The 20471-nt window shown below is 41.4% G+C and overlaps 1 protein-coding gene across 2 annotated transcripts in view; it reads left to right on the forward strand.

Annotated features, from left to right (window-relative positions):
* arhgef10 (Rho guanine nucleotide exchange factor (GEF) 10) overlaps window positions 1-20471 on the forward strand; it is a 59693-nt gene that overhangs the window by 28045 nt on the left and 11177 nt on the right. For both annotated transcript variants that reach the window (XM_053434957.1, XM_053434958.1), the window contains 8 exons: window positions 5762-5877; window positions 6937-7064; window positions 8454-8554; window positions 10109-10230; window positions 11443-11529; window positions 12595-12821; window positions 15122-15279; window positions 18821-18963. In XM_053434957.1, the coding sequence (XP_053290932.1) occupies window positions 5762-5877; window positions 6937-7064; window positions 8454-8554; window positions 10109-10230; window positions 11443-11529; window positions 12595-12821; window positions 15122-15279; window positions 18821-18963 (1082 nt within the window). The remainder of the gene's footprint in view (window positions 1-5761; window positions 5878-6936; window positions 7065-8453; window positions 8555-10108; window positions 10231-11442; window positions 11530-12594; window positions 12822-15121; window positions 15280-18820; window positions 18964-20471) is intronic.

Below are 20471 nucleotides of genomic sequence, written 5' to 3' on the forward strand. Positions count from 1 at the left end.
GTGTGTGGTTCATGAAGTTCTCAATTGTGACTGAAATATCTCCAACTATCTGTCTTACCTGGAGTCATTTGATGGAACGAATTGACCCGTTGACTTGTCCCATTTTAATTAACAACAGAACTTGTCTCATACATAAATACATACAAATAAAGGCTGGTTTATAATCATTTCTACTGGCGCACGCCATCGTTTCGGCTTGTCGCATACCTAACAACTTTTTTAACTTGGCGCCGCACAAACTGGGATCAACTGAGAGCACGAAACTCCAAACAGGTATGTCTCCACGGACTGTACAGAGATTATTATTCTCCCTCATGAGGGAGCAAACAGATTCTCAGATGGCTCCTAAATGACAGATTCTGTTTTGAGGCACTCTACAGTAAACTATTGAAAAAATATATGCGTACAGTTTGTCCTGATAAGAGAGCAAAAGTCGGAAGCGTTGTTCCTGGAGGAAAGAAGCCGATGCCAAAACGGTTCTATTAGCGTTAAGTCATCTTTGCACTTTTCTGGTGGTCTAAGACACCAAGCTGCACCAGTATAAGAGTGAAAGGTATCTCGTTGATGTCATAGTTGGCACATGCAATGACGTTACTTGTAAATGCAGCTTAATTGAATGTTGTTTCCTGCTGTACTTTTGCAGACATTTCTGAAATGGTGTTTCATCCTGCGCTGCCCATGCAGCCACCAGCTGTTATTTTTTCCTTCTGTAGTCCATTGGTCGGTTGGCTGGCGAGTCCAATGATTTCAGTCTTTCCACTGGGTTATCCCCCTGTCACACACAGCTGCTCAGCCACTTTAAAAGAACCCCAGATTAGACAAACAAGAAGCACAGCGACAGCGTATGATTTTGTGGTCACAGTGCTGCAGCTTTTATTCTGGGATCTAGATATTTCTGTGTGCGTGTGTTTGTGCATGTTGCTGGACTGGTGAATGCTTTTGATGCCATGTTATCCCTGGTTTGTCAAAGGTTACATGTGTTCAAGCTTAGGTCAGACGTCCATGTTTTCAGTTGCCAGTGGTAATGGACTGGAATTACTACCACGGAGCTCATCCACTCGCTCATGCTCTCACTCAGTGTCCTTCTCCCTCTGTTCTATCATCTGTAATTCACTTACATAAGGCTCAGTCCTTTGCTGCTTTGTGTCACATTTATCTCATAATTAATCCTGTGATTATTTTTTTTTATTAAGTGATGCTGCAGCATTTAGTCTCCCATCTATGTTGGGGGGGGGGATTAACAACCAGGACGTATTTCAGTCCAAGTGCACAGGGTATAACAGCAACAACTGTGAATTAAGTTAACGTTACAATGCCCATGTTAATGTATCAGTCCCTGTAATCTGTGAAGTTGCTGTGCAGATGACAGCACGTCATGTAGATGCAAAAAATGTACCTCCTGTGCATTACATGTATATACACACTCCAGCCCATCCTTGGCCTCCTGTGCTGAATATGTCACAGTTTATATGGGTCACAGGGAAAATTTCTTTCCAAATAATTTTTGCCTTCCCAGAAAATATGTTATGCATTACTCTGCAACAGTTTCCCACTCCTGTTATGCAACATCATTATTTCATTTTACATGCACAAGTCAAATCAATCATTAAATTGTTATATGTATAGCCCATCAAAATCACAATTTGGCTCACAAGGTTTAACAAGGTGCAACACTCTCTGTTCTCTACCCTCAACAACAGTAAGAAAACAAATATCCAAAGAAAACCCTATTATCAAAAGAAAAAAACGTAAAACCTCAGAGAGAGCGACTTGTGAGTTACACGATCAGCTGCCACTATGATCAGAGGCCACGATCCGCCTTCACAATCTCTGATCGCACTCTTATTACATATGGCTTAGAAGGAATAGAAGAAAGGTTTAAAGAGACCGCAAAAACACTGTGAGCAAAGGAAAACAAAAGTAAAAATTCTCGCCATGAAATAACAGTGGGTTCCATGGTTTCTACACTTTTCCTGTCTTTAAATGCTTTTGAATCCTGTTCCTTTCAGTTCTATTCAAGCAATATTTGATGCTTCTTGTTCACCCTCCTGTCTGACCAGCTGTCATCTGATACTTCACTGATATGAGCCATTGCATTGGGTATATATGTAACAGATGGCAAAGACAAGCCTATGTAACATCTAGGCTGACTGACGGGTTTTCCTAGAGCTACAACTGACAGACATGTTCACAGTGTCATCTTAAAGTGGTGATACCAATGTATAGTGTGTGCTTGAGGATGGGTCTCAGTATTATGTTTTTTTTTATTTTGACTACACAGTTCTGATTTACTGTATCAGTCAACAATAACAGGCCTTCACTGGGTCGCCTCACTCCACTTAAGTTATTTTTTAACCAACTTCACTTCTGTGTGTGTCTTTGGGAAAGTACATTTGTTTGTGTTTATGTGTGTGTGTGTGTGTACATGCATACAAATGTGTCAGGGGATGTATAACGAGTAGAAACAAAAGACAAAAAGTCTCTCAGTCCACTGCATTCAGCCAAAAGCAGCTCAGTGACCAGGCTGCTTGAAAGCCAATGAAAAGACTCTTCAGCACATGATGTCACCTTCTTGAGAGTTTCGCTGGTTTGTTCATCCTTCCACTCTGCTGCAGGGAAATCAGATGCAAAACCACCTCAGAGACTGGTTGTTAAAAGTTACATTCCCCTGCTGCTCTTACAGCCCGTTTATCATTTGTTGATATTTTTTCTTTGTGTGTGTGTGAAATGTGTAATTGCTGGGATGGCTGGCCGGCTGCTGGAGATGCTCCCAGGCCCGTTTTGTGAAAAAGGTCTCGGTATTTGGCGCTCTCACAAAACACCATTCAGAAAGTTGGATGGGACTTGAAAAGGGTTGCACAGTGCCAGTGTAGTCTATGGGAACGGTCATTCCAGTGATGGTGCAATTATATTACTCCTTGTGTCCTATTATTTATCATATATTTAATTATATTCCTCCTTGTGTCTTATTATTTATTATATATTTATAATATTTATATATTATATTGTCAAATATAGGTAATACTTTAAATAGCTAAATGTTTATTTGAATAATACATCAATTTATTTAGGGAGGAAGAGGAAGCAATCCAAAGAGAGTTCAGACAGATCACAGTTACTAACATACGTCATTCATCAATGCCAAAGTGATTTTAACATAGAGTCTTAATATAGCGATAATATAACAGATCAAGCGTGGAAGGTATATTCAGCAGTTCTGCCCTGACCTGGTTTCAACTTACTGTCCCTCAGCATTTTACTGAGACCAATGAGCCATGAAGTCGGCAAATAACTCCTTTAGACAAGCAAATTAGTTGAATGAACAGAGACAGGGTCAGAAAAGAGCAGAAGACACTCCTCAATTCATTACCTCCACAGAGGAAGTTGGGTTCTCCCTCCTGTATGTTTGTTTGTTTGTAAACAGGACTACCTACAAACAACTCAAAAGATTGGGGAAAGTCAGGGGAAGTTCCGGGTGTGGATCTGGATTCAGCATTTTTGTTTTTTAAACATTGCTAGGGCTATTTCATTGATTCTCCAGTGAACAATTCATGGATCTTGAAGAAAATAATCAGACACATTTATGGAACTGATGTTTATGAGTGTGTCCAGCTTGAAAATAAGGGGACAGTTGGGTATGTGCTCTGAGTGCCTCTCTAGTTTCTCATTTGTGCTCTGTAACATATTTAGTTCATAAACCTAGTGTGTGTTGTACGGTGGCTATGATTTGATCCAGTGATGTGAATTAAATAAAGTAGGAGGTCATTGACCACATCAGTGAGATCCAAATCCATGCAACAATGCAGCTACAGTCGGCCCGTTGTGCAGTGCGTGTGCTCCAGTGAGCAGGGCTGCAAGCCTCTTGTGTACAAACTCACAGGGAGCCATTCTCAGGGAGACCACCTACTAATGCGTTTCTGGGGTAAAGTTTCCCCTGAATGCCTGGTCCGCGAGGCCTTCAGGAGAGGCCCGCCCGGGTTGCCATGGAGTTGGAGCAGCAGTCCGACTTTAGTGACTTCCTAGAGTTGGAAGGAAAGGAAGAATAGAAAGTAGAAGGGCAGAAGCAAACAGAGCTGAAGGTGCCAAGGACTCGAAATGCAGTTTTAGTCTATTTTTGGTTTACCCTCGATACACACTCTGAAGAGTTGATATAGAAAAAAGAATGCACATTCAAATATTTTCTGTTATGTTTCGATATAAAAGAGTCCTGTACTCAAATTACCGTTATAATTTGTCAGTTTGGAGTTTTGGTAAACTGAGAGGCCGGAACCCAGTTCTCCATGCGTGCTTTTCGTCATGACTTTCTTCATAATTATCCGTATGTGTGTGTGTGTGTTTGAGCGTTTGAAAGATCTTCAATGAGCCTGACTCTCTGTTCTGTGCAGCAGTGGTTTGTGGCCACACACAATGTTTGCCATTGTTTCGTTGTTGATGCAGAACAACACAGTAACGGTGAAGTTCACTGAACCGTTCATGTAGCTCAGTGATCATTAGTTTTATTAATTTGAGCACAAGAGCAAAAATGGTGGGAGGCAGATACCTTCTAGCAGCACACACACACACAGCAGCTACACAAAGCTTTCGTCCCTATTTACTTATTTATTTTCCAGTGTAATGGTCTCCATTGTTATCGTTGTTGTTATAATTGATTGTCATTGCAGGTTATTTTTCAGATCTGACTTTTAGTAAAATCTAACAAAAACAGTTAAAGGTTATAGGTACACAATGGAGAACAACAGAGGATGAATTATATTTACTTACCAAAGCAAACACAGTATTCGGTGTTTGGCCTCTGAAACCTGACTAATTATAAATCTTGACCTGATTAAATAACAGTTTTGTTGTGAACAAGTCAGCACACTGTTCAGAGTCACTGCCAAGTTTGCAGAGCGGCCTCTGCTCCTGTGGGAAGCTGATTGATTGTCCCTTATTGATCTCAGTCTTCATCAGTACAACGTAATGGCTTCTCTCATGAGACTGGCCTCACTCATTACTGTGTGTGCGAACTGTTGGAGACATCAGCTTTTTAGCTCTCACCTCAGTTTCTTTGCTATATATTTAGTTTTGTTTGCTTGTATTATTTCCAGCTCACACAAGGACGCTGCTTTCTATATGGGACCAAAGTCATTACTATTTATGAGCTGAGATGATGACTGTTGCTTGTAGCTGTACTTCCAAGAAAGCGTACACATTTTCTAGTAACACAAAATTTCGTCTCTAAGTTACCAAACAGCCACCTTAAAGGGGTGAGGGGTTGTGGTTAGGGGTTAGGCGGTGAGAACAAACAACCGCGCAATCTCTTGACCGACAGTGTGTCCGTGAGAACATGAAGGTGCTTCCGAGGAAGATCTCAGAAGACATCTAGGCTTAAAACATGGTGTCAAGTTAACACGCCAAATCGAACGTGAATGTCAGGGCTTCCGGACACTTTGGCTGCAATACTGTTTACCCCTGAGAATACAAACGTGTTTTGTGGGGTCACACACTTCAGCACACATTTTGGTGGTTGAAGGTAGGGTCACTATGACTTTACAGAGCATATTTTTAGCCTTCTGAATGCGATATCTCAGGAACACCTACCGGGAATCCTTTCAAAATTGTAACAAATGTTCATTTGGACTTATTGATAAACTGATTCGAATTTAGCAAAGGTCATGATGACTCCAAGAAAAAAAAGACAACTGCAAAAAGGTAAAAGGTGGTCGAGAACAACACTTTTCTCTCTGTCTAAATATTTTTGCTCTTGTGTGTTTCTGTGCAGACAAACTCTACATGGGCCCGGGTCAGTTGTACCAAGATCTGCAGAATCTAATCCATGACCTAAGCCTAGTCAACCAGATCTCCAGCATGATCAGCAGCCTCAAAGGAAACTACCAGGTACCGTACAACTGCACTCATCACAATCACAAGAAAGATCTAATCACATTAATTCCTGATAAGGAAATTGGTTAATCAGGTTTGAAAGGAAATCAGTAACAGAAAATACACACACACACACACACACACACACACACACACACACACACACACACACACACACTGTTTGCCTGTCGGTGCTGCTGTGTTGGATGCTCAGTTTGCAGAGCACAGCCTGAGTGTTTGAGGCTGTTTTTGTGCTGCGCTGGTCGGTCTGTCAGAAGCAGTGTGCAAAGCAGAGTCTCAGAGGGACACGTGTCCCGGAGATGGAGGGAGGGAAATACTGATGAAAGGGGGGGTCAGGTAAGGCAAAAATGTGAGCTGCATTCAGCCAAGCTGTTTCACAATATTGAATTTAATATTCTTAATGATAATAACAGTAATATTGTTCTAAAGGAGGTCATGTCTCTGGTGGAAGAGCAGGTTTGCTGCTGTTCCCTGGGTCGGTAGTTTGATTCCTGGTTCCCCCTGGACTCGGTTATGCAGTGTACAAACCTATATCCTATTAAATATGCAGATGATGATCTGCAGTCTTCACCTCTCATGGGAGCAACTGAACAAAAAATAACTAAAAGTTCTGTGTATACTAAAGGGATTCTCATACAGTTTGAAGCCATGCATTGAATATAAACACAATCACCTCAGAAATCAAAAGCTTCCTGATTTTTTTCACATTGGGGACGTTAGAGTTTAATTTAACGTAAGATTCTCATAGGTACTGTTTGCAACTGAATTGTTTCATTTGATTGCATTCAAGTCAAGTGATCTTGGTCTATTTTTCATACTTAATGTTTGTGTTTTGATTTTTTATCTCAAATTATACTATTGTCTCTATATAGTGTTCATTTATCAATGTTAAATGCTCTGACGTACACATTATGTCGCTTTTATTCTCCTTTTCCTCTCCATTGTTCTCTTCCTGTAATGACAATGAAACGCTCTGATAAACAACTTATGTCTTGTTTCCTTCACCTCTTTTCCCGATTGTTTCTTTCTATCCCTCCCATTTCCTGTTCACAGAATGTGAACCCCACCGTGGCCCAGGACTGGGTATCAGGTCTCCAGAGGTTGATACTGAAGAAGGAGGAGGAGATCAGGGCAGCTGACCGCTGCAGGATCCAACTCCAGCTGCCTGGCAAACAAGACAAGTCTGTTTATCTTTTTTACCCACACATGAAAACACCTCTTTAGCAATAGATGCTTTGTAATACAGACAGCACATACAACACTGTAATAGCCTCCAGTCTCAGTCCTTGCTCCCCCCCCCCCCCCTGTCTTGTTTATCCTAGGTTTGTCTTTATCCCCTTTTACCCTGCTTTCTCCTTCCATCCTTCCAGCCCCCATGCATGCCTCTAGCTTTGGTATTAGAGTATTAGAGCACATTTAGATATTTTGGATAAACAAGTTTCTCCAACAGCTCTAATCTGAGGCTTGAATCTCAGCGGAGGAAAACTGCATCAGTGTTTGCTCCTAAAGTCAGCCCAGTGCTGCAGCTGCTGCTGAACCCGGACGCTCATGTCACACATTTACACACTCTATTATAATCGGCACATGATTCCCCCAGGGGTGAACTTCATTTTTGACTTGGTTACATTCTCTCTCTCTCTCTTTTGCTTCCTCACTCCATCCCTCACCCCTGCTGCATTCAGCTGGTGAGATTACCCACGGGTATGTTTAGAAACACAGCTGTGCCTCTGTTATTCCTTCCTTGATCCCTGTGTTGCAAAGCACACACACAACACAACACTTCTCACCATCAGCCAGTGACAGGAGGGATGCATATACACACACACACCCCCACACACACACATAACAAACAGACACAGCATGTGTAAATGACCTGCTGATAGAAGCGGTAATTGACATTGACTCCTATCGCATTCTGTCACTGTCTGTCTAGTCAGTCAGTGATAAATAGCCGGAATCAATTGACCCCTTTAACGGAATTCAACCAAACAGAGCTGACTTCATTTTCTCTTATTCCATATTTTACTCAAAAAGACGCAAATCATCAGACTGGTGTGTTGATGACAATATCCAAACTTCAACATGACGGCTTAGAAAAAAAGGAAAACCTAACTCAGGCCCTCTGGCTGCAAAAGATGTTCACATGTCTCGCAAAAACATAAATCATTGAATATACGTCTCTGATGTTTGGTTCATAAAAACTCTTGTTTTTAACTCCTGCTTCAATGTGAGACTTTTTGTAAAGCTCTGATGACATTGACGTAGTAAAATATTAACTTTAGGCTTTTTCGTAATTTCAAAATTCCTGATCTAATTTGGTCTCTGAAGGCCGGTTTGTGTTTTCTGCTTTAAATTACAACCATGACCATGAAATAACAGAACAACCACTTCACTATTCTGCCTGCTTTCCTTGATCCACCACAGTCTGCAAGCACCAGACAGCACACAGCAGTTCCCCTGAAACTCACTGATCGTATCCTGTATTTTGTGATAAAGCTATAATCATAACCAATGTTGGATTGTTCCTTTGTTTGTAATCACTTTTTGTGTTTTGTTGTCTCTGTTTGCAGATCGGGTAAACCCACTTACTTCAGTGCAGTGTTCAATACTTTGAGCCCAGCCATCAAACAGTCATGGATCAGTAACTTGCAGATGGCGAAACTGGCTCTAGGTACTGTACTATGCCTACCTGTACACTCAACATGTATTTATACAGTGTTTATGTACTGTTTTTAGGGCCCGAGCACCAACAGTGAGAGGCCCTATTGAAATTGTAAGGATTATTCTGAGCGTAGTAAATGGGCTTTTTGAGGGCTTCAACGTGCTCAAAAAGTTCTTAAAGTTTGCAGTAAATTAGAAATTGGTGAAAATGTACGTATTCTTGAGTATTTGGAAATGGTCGTGGCAAAATAGCTAAACAGCGCCACCTATGGAAAAGCCCCTCATTTAGCATTAACCAATCCTCACGAAAAAGACAAGAGTCGCGACCTGAAGACATCTATACAGAAATCGTGACTTCAAATTACAGTGCCCCCTGGTGGCAGCAGGAAATGTCTTGTTTTTGGAACATCTTACACTTGGATGCATTTCTCCTCATCCATTTGGGAAACCATGTCAAACTGTATCAAATGGGTCTCAAGACATTGATAATGTAGGCATAAGATTACTGTGAGTTTTCATCATGCGGATTATTGATGGCGTGGCATCAAAGTTCATCAGCTCGCCATGAAACACAAGAAACGCTGTAACTTCCGTGTTCATGGGTCCATCTCCCTCAAACTACATGTGTGTATCAACAGCCCCCCCCCCCCCCCTGAAGATATTCAGATGGTTTTAAGGAATGGGCGTGGCAAAATAACTGACCCACGCCCCCTAAAAGGCAGACCCGGCACTACGATTGGTCTACATCTACAAAAATCGATAGGGACATGTGTCTTTTCATGACAAAGAAATAAGTCTCTTGGACAGATATACTAGACAACACAGGAAGCCCGCCATTTTGGATTTGGTGGCCATTTTGGCCATATTCCAAACTTTTACTTTGATTTACATGTTGTAGAGCTTTCATCAAAATCAACGTAAAATTTTGTTGAGTGTCATCACAACAAGATGGAGATTTAAACTTAATCAAAGATCGATTTTTCGTCACACCGTGTGACCGTGGCGTGGGCGTCAAACTTTGGTTACACGCCATCAAAACACAAGCTTCTGTATCTTGGACATATTTGGTCCAATCGAGTCCAAACTAGACGACAAAACCGTGACCTGATAACATCTACAACGACACCATGACATAAATTCATTGCGCCAGCTGCTGGATAAAGGAAGTGAAGTGTTTATCCTTGCCGCAGTGCACAAACACATGCAACGCGGAGACGAGCGCTTGGTCATCGAACGCTCTTTCTTCACCGACCGCAACAGACTTGAAATCGCCTGTGCTCGGGCCCGTTAGTGCTACAACGTAGCCCTAGTTATATATGTATCTATCCCATCATTCAGTTGCCTATGATTAACCAATTACTATATTTTATTGATATAATCTATATATAATCAAATCTGTTGCAGAACATGTTATAAATGAATTATAAATAAGAGAATAATTGAAGTTTTACAGTGTAACTTCTGGATTCTCTCCTTCTCTCTTTCGTAAAAAGTTTAAAAACACACTGCAGGCTGTACATTATTGAGTCAATAACATATTTGTGTCTGTGTGTTTGTACTTCAGAAGAGGACAACATGCAGGGATGGTTCTTTGCAGAGGATGATGGGAACCAGATCAAAAAGCAGAAACACCCCCTCTTGCTACGACAAATGCCTGTGGTCATGTCGAAACTACAGGAGTTCAAGGTGGGACCCTCTGATGTTATCTCTTACCAAAATGTTAGTATTTCTGTATGTGTCTCAAAAAAGCAGCTATATCCTACAACACTTACTGTAGCATCGACCTCCCCAAAAAGTAGGTATGCTTTTTTTTATATATACAGTTGGTTAGTTCAGTTGGTTAGAGTGTGGTGCTAATAAGGCCAAGGTTGCGGGTTTGATCCCCATACGGGCCACAATGTTTTGATTGGATAACCAGTTTAGCTCATAAAGTTACAATATAATGTAACTGTATGTCATGGTAATACTCTAATATGGTGGAATTTGAAAGAAACTTTTGATGAGTACTTTCTCCACTGCCAGTGTACATGTAAAACGTGTTTATTCACATGCTCTTTACTGGGAATTTTAACCCTAGTATTAATATAATAGTATTATCTGGCTGGTGCATGTCAAAATAAACAAGTAACAAAATAAAAGTGGTGAAGGTGGGGGGGTGGGGGGGGGGGGGGGGGGGTTGGTTGGTTATGTTTTTGTTTGTTTTGTCCTAGTGTAGCAAACAGACTTTGACTCTCACAAACATAATCAATAACATCCACTCTAGAGTAGATCTTATTACTTGTGCATAGTATGTAATGCAATTTATTTTGTCACTTATTATTTTACACAAATCTGGCGACCGCCACAAATTATCTTGACCCAAAATGATAGTTTGGAGTTTTTCCATTTTAAATTAACTCTATGGTTGTCCATACGTCTTTCTCGTTCTTGCTGTGTGGATCTCTCAAATGTCACACTCCCCTTTGTATGTCACACAGTCATGTTTCCACCAGCATCAACTGACCCTGTGTGACAGAAATAGCATGTGTGGCCAGTTAGGTCAGCTGGTTAGAACATGGTGCTAATAACACTAAGGTCGATGGTGTGATAATGGCGTTATTGTTCCTCGGCCATATTTCATTCTCTGCCGCAGCTCAGCAGCTCCTCTACTCCTGTCAGTGCTGACAAAGTCCAAAAATGACCGCTTCTAAAAAACCTCCTGGCCAGTTGAGATTATTGAATTCGACGTGGCTGAACCACAGATCTTTGACAATTTTACCTTCACACTGATAAACACTTATTTGCGTAGCAATAAAGACAACCTTGAACCCTTGACACTAGAATTCCACCTGTTTTATTGACTCAGTATTCCTATCTGTTGTTTACTGTTCTCTCTTGCTTCCTCCTGTCCTGTGCCAGGTGGAGTGTGCTGTTCATAACCCAGAGCCCCATGTCAACACAGAGAGCACAGCAGACACTCCCGTCGTGGGCCATGGATGCGTCTGGGTGAGACATTTTCTTTCCGTCATCCCCCGGAAAAGAATCACTGTGTTAGCTCAGATCTAAACAAATACACAAATCAAGATGTTATTCCGGGGTTTAAGTGACTGCCGACAGTAATGAGGCTCTTTTCTACCAAGAGGGAGGACTCTATTTGTAGCTCTGTAGAAACACATTCGTTAACCTCAACTTTGAAATCTAACTATGCATCCCAGTCTGCCTCTGAAGTTCTGAAGTCATTCCAACTTCTTTTTGTTAATTTGCCTTGAAGTCAGAATATGGAAAAATCATGGATGCTGTAAAATATGTTGTATATATGTTTAGAACTTAAAACAATACATTTGATTAATTCATCTGTATTTGTTCACATTGTATATTGAAAAATGTTGTTTAAAATGGGGTTGGTATTGCCTGATGTCATTATCTTTTTTGTACAGATGCAAATTAATGTTGAGGGGCCTGATCTTGTTGTTCAATAGCCGATGCTATCAAAAGCTAACACTATTACTACATGACACTATTCTAGCATCAAGTCCAGCTCTTTTTTTTTCAAGGAGGCCAATTTCCCCTCAAAATGCCTCAGCCGAGCAGATGGTCCCTTTTTGCTGTTTATTTATTTAAGTGTCTAATGTGCCCTAGAGAAAGACTCTCAGGTTTTGAAAGTTATTGCTTCAGTATTTAAGTTTGTCTCAAAATACACAATGAATTTCATAACCAAAGCTAACGGAGTGTTGTGTCAGTTAATTAAAAGCTTGGATCTGTTAAGTATATAAACATATCTTTAGTTGCTTATGTTCATGATGAGGTGATAAAGGAAATGTAGCTGAAAGATGTTAAACCGAGAAAGGAGATTTTTAAATAGTCCGTCATGGTTTGATGTGCACTCACTAATGTAATTAAACTTTACTCGGGGAGAGACGTTTTTCTCAGGCATTACATTGGGAATACTGCACCTGTTCTTTAGTGTTGTTTGCTTTCTTTCCATACATTCTCCATTGGAACAAGGTTCACTAAGGCCTCGGCGCCACAAATTATTAAATACATCTGTAAAACAGTCATTTTTTTGTCCAGGTTGCAAGTTGCACCAACCAGATGGGCCAGATAGCCATTGTGGCCATGCAGAACTCCAGCCCTAAGGTGACCGAGTGTTTCAATGTGGAGTCCCGTATCCTCTGCATGGCCTTTGTCTCAACTGAGCAACCCCAGGAAAATGGCGAGAAGTCCCCAGAAAACCACCACGTCCCTCCAGCAAAGGCCAGCGATTCTCCCAGTGTGTGTCTGGGCATGGAGGAGGGCAGGTACAGATGGTTATACCCTGTCATAAAAGTCTATCTGTAGGAACCTTAAACATTTTTGTGAAACTACTACCGACACAAAGTAATTTGCTGTCAGTATCTTAGTATCAAACAACAATAGTGTTTTTCGAGACCCCGTCATTTGAAACCAGAGTTAAGCATTGCAAGTTATTTTTAAAGGTCTTTGAATGAACTCAAATTTGGAAATGCAGCCTCAGGGACAGGGAGGACAGTTAAGGCCGCTCTGAGAGCACATACCTCCGCCAAGGCTAATGCCCTATCTCGCCCCCCCTCAATGCAGCGTTTCCCATTCATTATCTAGACTTTGTGGCCGGCCATATTCTTATTTGTCCCGCCACAGTTTTAATAACAGCCAAAACATTCCCGTCACACTTCTTATAATAATATAAGAGCACTCGAACTTGTGGTTTTGCTCCATTGCTGCATTTTCAAGTTGTGTGCAGCTTTCTTCACATACACTTGTTTCAAGTACAAAGGAGTTATATATATAAATGAAACCTTAGCATATCATTCAAAGTCGCACACAATTCAGAAACACTCAAAAATTCCTCACAAACATCAAAGTAATAACTAGAGTCTGTCATTTGTTTTAACTGCATCCACAGCCAGTATCATACTGATGTAATGCAGATATGAGTGCATGTTATACAGTGCCTTGCATAAGTTTTCACCCCCTTTGGACTTTTCTACATTTTGTCATGGTATAACCACAGATTAAAATTTATTTCATCGTGAGTTTATGTAATGGACCAACACAAAATAGTGCATCATTTGAAAGTGGGGGGAAATATTACATGGATTTCACAATTATTTACAAATAAAAATCCCTAACAAAGATCTGGTGCGACCAATTGCATTCACAAGTCACATTTGCAAGTCACATAATTAGTAAATAGGGTCCACCTGTCTGCAATTTAATCTCAGTATAAATACACCTGTTCTGTGACGGACTCAGAGTTTGTTGGAGATCATTACTGAACAAACAGCATCATGAAGACCAAGGAGCTCACCAAACAGGTCAGGGATAAAGTTGTGGAGAAATATGAAGCAGGGTTAGGTTATAAAAAAATATCCAGAGCTTTGAACATCTCTCTGAGCACCATAAAATCCATCATAAGAAAATGGAAAGAATATGGCACAACCGCAAACCTACCAAGAGGAGGCCGTCCACCCAAACTGAAGAGTCGGACAAGGAGAAAATTAATCAGAGAAGCAACCAGGAGGCCCATGGTTACTCTGGAGGAGTTGCAGAGATCCACAGCTGAGGTGGGAGAATCTGTCCACAGGACAACTATTAGTCGTCTACTCCACAAATCTGGCCTTTATGGAAGAGTGGCAAGAAGAAAGCCATTGTTGAAAGGGATCCATAGAAAATCCCGTTTGGAGTTTGCCAGAAGCCATGTGGGAGACACAGCAAACATGTGGAAGAAGGTGCTCTGGTCAGATGAGACCAAAATGGAACTTTTTGGCCTCAATGCAAAACGCTATGTGTGGCGAAAACCCAACACTGCCCATCACCCTGAGCACACCATCCCAACAGTGAAACATGGTGGTGGTAGCATCATGCTGTGGGGATGCTTCTCTTCAGCAGGTACAGGGAAACTGGTCAGAATAGAGGGAAAGATGGATGGAGCCAAATACAGGGAAATCCTTGAAGAAAATCTGATGCAGTCTGCAAAAGACTTGAGACTGGGGCGGAGGTTCATCTTCCAGCAGGACAATGACCCTAAACATACAGCCAGAGCTACAAAGGAATGGTTTGGATTAAAGAATGTTAATGTCTTAAAATGGCCCAGTCAAAGCCCAGACCTCAATCCAATAGAGAATCTATGGCAAGACTTGAAGATTGCGGTTCACAGACGGTCTCCATCCAATCTGACTGAGCTTCATCTTTTTTGCCAAGAAGAATGGACAAACCTTTCCATCTCTAGATGTGCAAAGCTGGTAGAGACATACCCCAAAAGACTTGCAGCTGTAATTGCAGCGAAAGGGGGTTCTACCAAGTATTGACACAGGGGGGTGTATACTTATGCACCCAACAGATGTCAACTTTTTTGTTCTCATTATTGTTTGTGTCACAATAAAATTTATTTTGCACCTCCAAAGTACTATGCATGTTTTGTTGATCAAACGGGAAAAAGTTTATTTAAGTCTATTTGAATTCCAGTTAGTAACAGTACATAATGGGAAAAAGTCCAAGGGGGGTGAATACTTATGCAAGGCACTGTATTTAGTGTATGTTTCTGTATTAAGTTCCGTACTAACGTTATCTCTCTGTTCAGTGTCATCGTGTATAAAAGCAGCCAGCGGTCCAAGAAAGTACGTCTGCAGCATTTCTTCACACCGGACAAGTCCACTGTCACAAGCCTGGTCTATAAGAAACCCTGTCTGTACGCCGGCCTGGTCAGCGGCTCGGTGGTGGTTTACTCCAGATCACAAGGTGTGTGTGTGTCTGTGTGTGTCTGTGTGTGTGTGGGTGTGGGTGGGTGGGTCTTTGAATGTGTTTATCCATTATATTCTCAGAGTTCTGCTTTCATAGTGTTTATTGATGCCCTCAAATAGACATAATCAGGGTGATTACAAGGCTAAATCACTATTATTTTGCAATACAGAAAAGCATTCACTGAGTTAATTTGACTTTTTGACTCTGACATTGTTAACTTGTATTTAGTCTGTACCTTCCCAGAGTTTTTGTAATTTATCTGACAATGCACATGGATAAGAGAACTGTTGCTCCCTGTATCACTTGACTTTTTGGATTTAGCAACTTTTGAGACAAAGCAACATACTTGGTGAGTTCTTCAATCAATAGGAGGATGATTAATATCTTTAAATGCTGAAAAGTTTGGGGCTAAAATGACTCCGCTAAACATTTGCCCACACTGAATGAAAGGGGTTATTTTTAGGGATGTTATTTTGTGGTCCACTCCAACTGCTTTTTTTCCTCTGAGGTGCCGTTACTGTTTAAGTCAGAGATTCATTGTGAAAGCTCGGGGGTCTCTACTCCTGTGTGCCGAGGTTCTGTTTCCGTTGGCCCCGTTGTCTGGGAGAAGCCAATTCGTTAGTGGTGACCTATTTAAAAACTGCTCCTCTCAGACGAGCACAGACAGCAGAGGAAAGGACCTGCTCTCATCCAACAGTCCTTGACATTCTCGGTTTTGTCTTATCTCCTATTAGCTTTCATAGCAGTGCAAACAGATGGTCTCAGAACTTCTCACACAATCCCTTTCTCCGTTTTTCTCCGACTTTGTCCGATTCCTCTGTGTGTCACGCTGTATAGGTTAAGATGAATTCATATTTTGGAAAATGGAGAAACAGAATCCTTGCAGAGAACTTTTAAATTTAAGGATAATAGTTGTGTGTGCAAATAATGAGAGAGAAAGAGAGGAGAAAAGAGTTCCAGAATATGGATGATGGCCTGAGGATAAGAAAGAGGAAAACTCCTCCCACATTCAAGCTACAGTTTCCCTGGAAGTAACGTGCAGCATATGTAACCGTTCAGGAATGTTTTCTGGGCCACTCATTACACCTCGTTTTGATGCACATGTCTTTTTATCCCTCCACACACGTCCTATTAGACAGTGGTACAGTGTGTGCCAGTGTGACTGAATGTTCGAGCGGCAGTTGCTTTTCATCATTCGTCACAACAAGTGTGTCAAATCACTTCCCAGAAGAAAATTCCTGGCCCCGAAATCTCTGATTTGTTATTATTTCCACCAAACTGCAGCTCTGTCACCGAGAGACGGTGCTCGATGCTGAATCATGAGTCATCTTGTATAGTTTGGTAGGAAAACTGTGCCCTGCATGCCGATTATAAGCCTGCTCAAGTACTTTGTCACTGCGGCTGCCTGTACCCATTAGCATATAAACTAGGCCCACGGTTTACATTGTAGGGAAGAAAGCCGGCAGAACTAGGAAGAATGATCAGCTTATATTCCTTGATGTTGCACTGTCATCTGATCAAGGGGGGGGGGGCGTCACAGGGAACAGTGATGTGGAAAACACTGAGCCTTCAGTGCTGAGTTTATTGTTGTCGCTGCACAGAAGTGCTCCTCGGCTGCTGATGCAGTGTGTCTGAAGCTGAGGCTCATTCAGCCTCATTCTGCCACGCTCGCTATTTCCTCTGTGACTGACTGTATTATGAGGGATGGAGAAAGAGGGAGGCAGTGAGTCGGTAAATGTCGCACGTCACAGACAGACACTCAGATCGTAACCTCTATCCTGCCGTTCTGTGTCACGCCTCTACTGTTTCGTGTTGAGAATATTTTAAAATTTGTATTGTTTGTGTGCAGGACGTTGTGTGCAGATATTTTTATAAACAGTCAGTGGTGCAGAGTGAAGTCAGAAAACTTAATGTTCATCCTATCTGGTTTATCTGCAATGAAGCCGTTATAAAATAAGATAAAGTAATCCTTTATTAGTCCCACAGTGGGGAAATTTGTAATATTACAGCCGCAAGAATCAATGCGTCCATGATCAACCGGTTTCAGTTTTTCCTACCCTGATACTAATGTCCGTTTTTTCCTTAAATGAAACTCGGTCCACAGACTGAAGGGAAACTGCCCCACCCCCACAGACAGAGCTGGTCACATGTTTATTACACTTTTATTAACATAAAATGTGTTGCACTTCCAAATCGCACCAAACTCAGCACCGCACTTTCTCAGACAATAGAAAATACACATGCCAAGTGTGAAGCTGATTAGCAGAACGGTTAGTGGGATATGCATTCCACGTACAGCCAGGACGTTGTGAAACTAGTCCGTAGATATGGTACTCTACACATATACACTTATATGCAATTATTTTGCGTATAAAGTACATGCTTACTTACTTTTACTGATATTTTACTTATATCTTTTTCCCCATTGTGGAACTAATGAAGAACTATCTTATCTTATCTTATCTTATCTTATCTTATCTTATCTTATCTTATCTTATCTTATCTTATCTTATCTTACACTGGGATGAGAAGCTTTTTGCAGCTGACACTGACATGAAGGAAAGCTCTGGTTGAAAATGTGAGATATGTGGGCAGACTCTCTCCAGCAGAGATGACTTACATAAGCCTCCAAGTTGGCACTCATTTCATTTTCTTCTTCCTCCTCCACTGCTCCTATCTTTTTTTCTAATTTTCTCTTTTCTTTCTCATGTGCATTCACCTGCACAGTATGATCATTACGGCAATATAAACAGGGCACCGCTGGAATGCTAATCCCACCTAGCTCCTGTATTTGGGAGATTACCCTTACTTCCCCAGTCATTAGTGTACCTCTGAAAGCACACCTCTCTCTCTCTCTGGGTGGCTTCCTTCAATAGCTGCCTTTGTGCCTTCTGTTAAACAAACATTACTGGTTGGGCAACATTCACTTCCTGGGCTAGATTAGCTCAGGGAATGTGGTATCTGGAGGAAATTAATTTGGTTTTTAACACAGGGCCCTTCTGGCTCTAAGTAAGTTAAAGCCATCTTACTGATGCACCTTCCAGTTTTTTTCTCAAATATAACTTTCTTTCTGTCTGACTAAATTAGATTTTCTCTCATTTTATGACAACACTGACTGAAATCCAAACCAGAACGGTTGCAGAAAAGCAACGCGCTGGTATTTATAAAGGCAGTCCATGTGGTGTTTCATTGCTGGCGCTGTAGGTGCCCAGGCACAAGTAGAGCAGTGCATGTAGGAGGTGTGAGTGGGATTCAGCTCTGAGTAAAGCCTGGCAGCCCATCTATATTCATAGTGAAAGCTGTGAAAGCCATCAATGGCCACTCCACTAGCATTAGCAGAGCTGCAAATGACCTATACAGACGATATATATAAAGACAGATTGACTGTTAAAGTGTCCTCAGTGAGCCGTTTCCATTCTAACTATTACATGAAATAAAATAAAAATTAAATAGAAGTGATGTAAACTACTGCACTGTTTAGTTTCTCATCATATGCATGTTCTGCCTTTGTATCCCAACACTGTGTTTGTTCTTCCAGACGGTTTGTGGTGCAGTGACAAGCCCACGGTGCTGAAGCTGGGAATCCTGCCGGTCAAGGCCATGCTGGCGGTGGAGGAGCATCTCTGGGCGTCCTCTGGGGGCCAGGTCTTCATCATCAGCACCCACACACATTCTGTGGAGGTATGAAGCCTCGCTCGCCCTGATACTGTTATCCCGCTGTTATAAATACGTTTCATGTCCGTCTGTGTGTGTACATAGTCCTTGGTGCATGTCTTCTTATCTGTGTACCTGTCCCAGCCGGCCTGTGTAAATCATACAGGAAACAAGCGCTGGAGAAAAGGGATGATTAGTGCGTTAATCATCCTCATATCAGTTTGTCAAGTCTAAACCTGTGTCAGGTCAGGAAAATAAAAAGCACAAAAAGACAGTTTGGAATCTTTTTTGTTTACTTGAAGGTAATTTATTGAGTGTTTTAATACTTAGAGCGTGATTTTCTTTTTAATCAAATTAAGGGCAGTGAACCGTCATCAGAAAGTAAAGTGGTAACTTTTGAGTTTGGATAAGTACAACATTGCTTAATGTTTTATCAAGAGGTGAAATGTCATCACAAAGCTAATTTAGACATGAACATGAGTGAAAATTGTGTCCAGCCGTTTTACGAATTTCATAAGATGAACGCAGAAAGAGATGGTCCGGGTCGGACATGTTCACAACAGGAAAAGAAAATATCCTCGTCTTTCCAAGTTGACCTCTTCGTCTGCGTCTTCTACTCGTATGTCACCTCTTTTAGGAGATATATCTATCCTTTTTTTCTCCTGTTTTGCGTCTGTCACCTCTTAGAAACATCATAAAAATGCTGACTCACTCGCTGTGACTTTTTCTTGCTGTATTCTCACATGAGCTCACTGAGACATTTGTCAGACATTTTACAAGAGGCTTGGCAGTGACATTGTGGAATATCTCCGGAGAAGCTGACTTGTACATTTGAGTTCTCACATACAGCCCCTCTGAGTCCAGTGCATGACTGAAAGCAGTTTTGAGGTATAAAAGGCATCTACTAGATCAGGGCTCCTCACTTCTCTTCTCACTCTACCCGCTCCCATTTTCCTGGAATATGGACGTTATTCCCTTTGTGTGTGTTCTGGCCTGGTTAAGGGATTGGAGGCACCTGCCGTGGGTCCAGGAATAGTAATGTTCCTCTGACATGCTCTCACTCATAATCTGTTTAGCCTCATTAAGCTCATTATGTTGCACCACCTGCCTGCCGCTCTCTCTCTCCTCCTCAGCGAGGGCTCACAGTTTGTCCACAGTAGTGACTCAAAGTCCAACAGAGGAGGGAAGCATGACCGGATATTTTAAGACTTAGTCATTTGAATGAAAGGTATATCTAATATAAGTTACAAGGGTTTACATTTACACAAGGTGCAATACAGTACTTGAATAGGGTTGCAAAATTCCGGGAATATTAAAAGTTGGAAACTTTCCATGGGAATTTACGGGAATATATGGGAATATACAAAGGGAATTAAAGGGAATTAACGGGAATTAACGGAAAATGTTGTGGGTAATTTATACTAACTGTATTAACCTTGTCTTATACAGACATAAATATAAACATTTGTTTTGTCATAGGCGGATTTGAGCCCTGAGGAAACTTTGGGCACTTGACTATATGCTTCTGGATCTGT

The sequence above is a fragment of the Pleuronectes platessa genome, chromosome 11, assembly GCF_947347685.1.
Source record: "Pleuronectes platessa chromosome 11, fPlePla1.1, whole genome shotgun sequence".
Classification (NCBI taxonomy): Eukaryota; Metazoa; Chordata; class Actinopteri; order Pleuronectiformes; family Pleuronectidae; genus Pleuronectes; species Pleuronectes platessa.